Raw genomic sequence first — 1,766 nt, 5'->3', positions numbered from 1 at the left:
TAGAAAACAAATGAACTATGTTTTGTTTTTATCCCTGGTAGCCTTCGATTTATTCCTTAATACTAAATGTACATATTTTTCAGATTCAAAGGATTTAGGGTAGGCAGGAAGGTAGAAATTTCTCCAAATTGATACTTTGTCTTCATAAATACATAACTTATGCAATTAAATATATGATTTTGTAAAGAACATATTAAAATACCAATGACATGAAATACTAAGATATATTTTACTCTTCTAAATTTTTAAAGGTCCGTTTCATTTGCATATAATCCAAAGTCTAATCTTCACATTTTATTCTAAAACAGGCATATTTCTTGACATATATGAAGGGCAGATCACTGCAATACTTGGGCATAGTGGAGCTGGTAAATCAACACTGCTAAACATTCTTAGTGGATTGTCTATTTCAACAGAAGGTGAGAAAATAATTTTACAAAGTAAGTTGGCTGAAAAAGGAGGTTGTAAATTGAAGTCTCTCAATCTAATAATGTAAAAGAAAAATGTTTCTCTAAATTAGGTTTTTACATAATTGAGTAATTTAGAATAGGAAATATTCATTCATAAATTCATGAGAATGTATATAAATATACGCAAATTCATGAGAAAGTTTGTATCTCCATTCCACTATTATTGGAAATTTTGTATATACTTTACATTCTGTGGACACAGATATTTATGTTAAGAATAATCTGAATTTCTCAATATATTAATTATGCAATTAGAAAAATGAAATTTCTTCAATAATCAAGATAAGATTTTGAGTAAGATCTCAATACTATTATATATTATCACTCTGCATAGAATTATCACCTGATGTTAAATTCCTTTATATTTCTATTTATAGGATCAGTCACTATTTATAATACCCAACTCTCTGAACTAAGTGACATAGAAGAAATCAGAAAGAACATTGGATTTTGTCCACAATTCAATTTTCAATTTGACTTTCTCACTGTGAGAGAAAACCTCAGGTTATTTGCTAAAATAAAAGGGATTCAGCCAAAGGAAATAGAACAAGAGGTAGATGAACACATTAACATTGATGCCTTTGGAATTAATTTACTTATTTTAAATTTGTATAATTTTAAGTGGTACAAGTGAAGTTTTGTAACATGGATGTATTGAGTGGTGGTGAAGTCTGGGCTTTTAGTGTAATCATCACCTGCATAATGTGTTATACTCATTAAGTAATTGCCTCATCCCTCTCCATCCTCCTAAGTCTCCAATGTCTATTATTCCACACACTATGTCCATGTGTACAAATTATTTAGCTTCCACTTATAAGCGAGAACATGTGATATTTGACTTTCTGTTTCTGGGTTGTTTCACTTAAGATACTGGCCTCCAATTCCACCTGTGTTGCTGCAAAAGACAGGATTTCATTCTTTTTTATAACCAAATGGTATTCCATTGTGTATATATACCACATTTTTTTTAATTCATTCATCTGTTGACAGACACTTAGGTTGATTCCAAATCTTTGCTATCATGAATTGTACTGTGATAAATATATGAGTGCAGGTATCTTTCGGGTATAATGATTTCTTTTCTTTTGGGTACATACCTAATAGTGGGTTTGCTGGATTGAATGGTAGTTCTATTTTTAGTTCTTTAAGAAATCTCCATACTGTTTTCCATAAAGATTGTACTAAGTTACGCTCTCTTTTAACAATGTATAAGTGCTCCTTTTTCCCTGCATCCTTGCCAACAACTGTTATTGTTTGACTTTTTAATAATAGCAATTCTGACTGATATAAGATGAT

The 1,766-nt window shown here is 30.1% G+C and overlaps 1 protein-coding gene across 1 annotated transcript in view; it reads left to right on the top strand.

The window, feature by feature from the left end:
* The window catches only part of LOC105824691 (ATP-binding cassette sub-family A member 10-like), a 132,571-nt gene that overhangs the window by 60,580 nt on the left and 70,225 nt on the right, over nt 1–1,766 (top strand). Inside the window, 2 exon segments of the mRNA XM_012662225.1 lie at nt 309–419; nt 848–1,023. Coding sequence (XP_012517679.1) covers nt 309–419; nt 848–1,023 — 287 coding nt within the window.

The sequence above is a fragment of the Propithecus coquereli genome, unplaced genomic scaffold (genome assembly GCF_000956105.1).
Source record: "Propithecus coquereli isolate 6110/MARCELLA unplaced genomic scaffold, Pcoq_1.0 Scaffold76, whole genome shotgun sequence".
Taxonomy (NCBI): Eukaryota; Metazoa; Chordata; class Mammalia; order Primates; family Indriidae; genus Propithecus; species Propithecus coquereli.
This window is presented reverse-complemented; position numbering and strand designations above follow the sequence as displayed.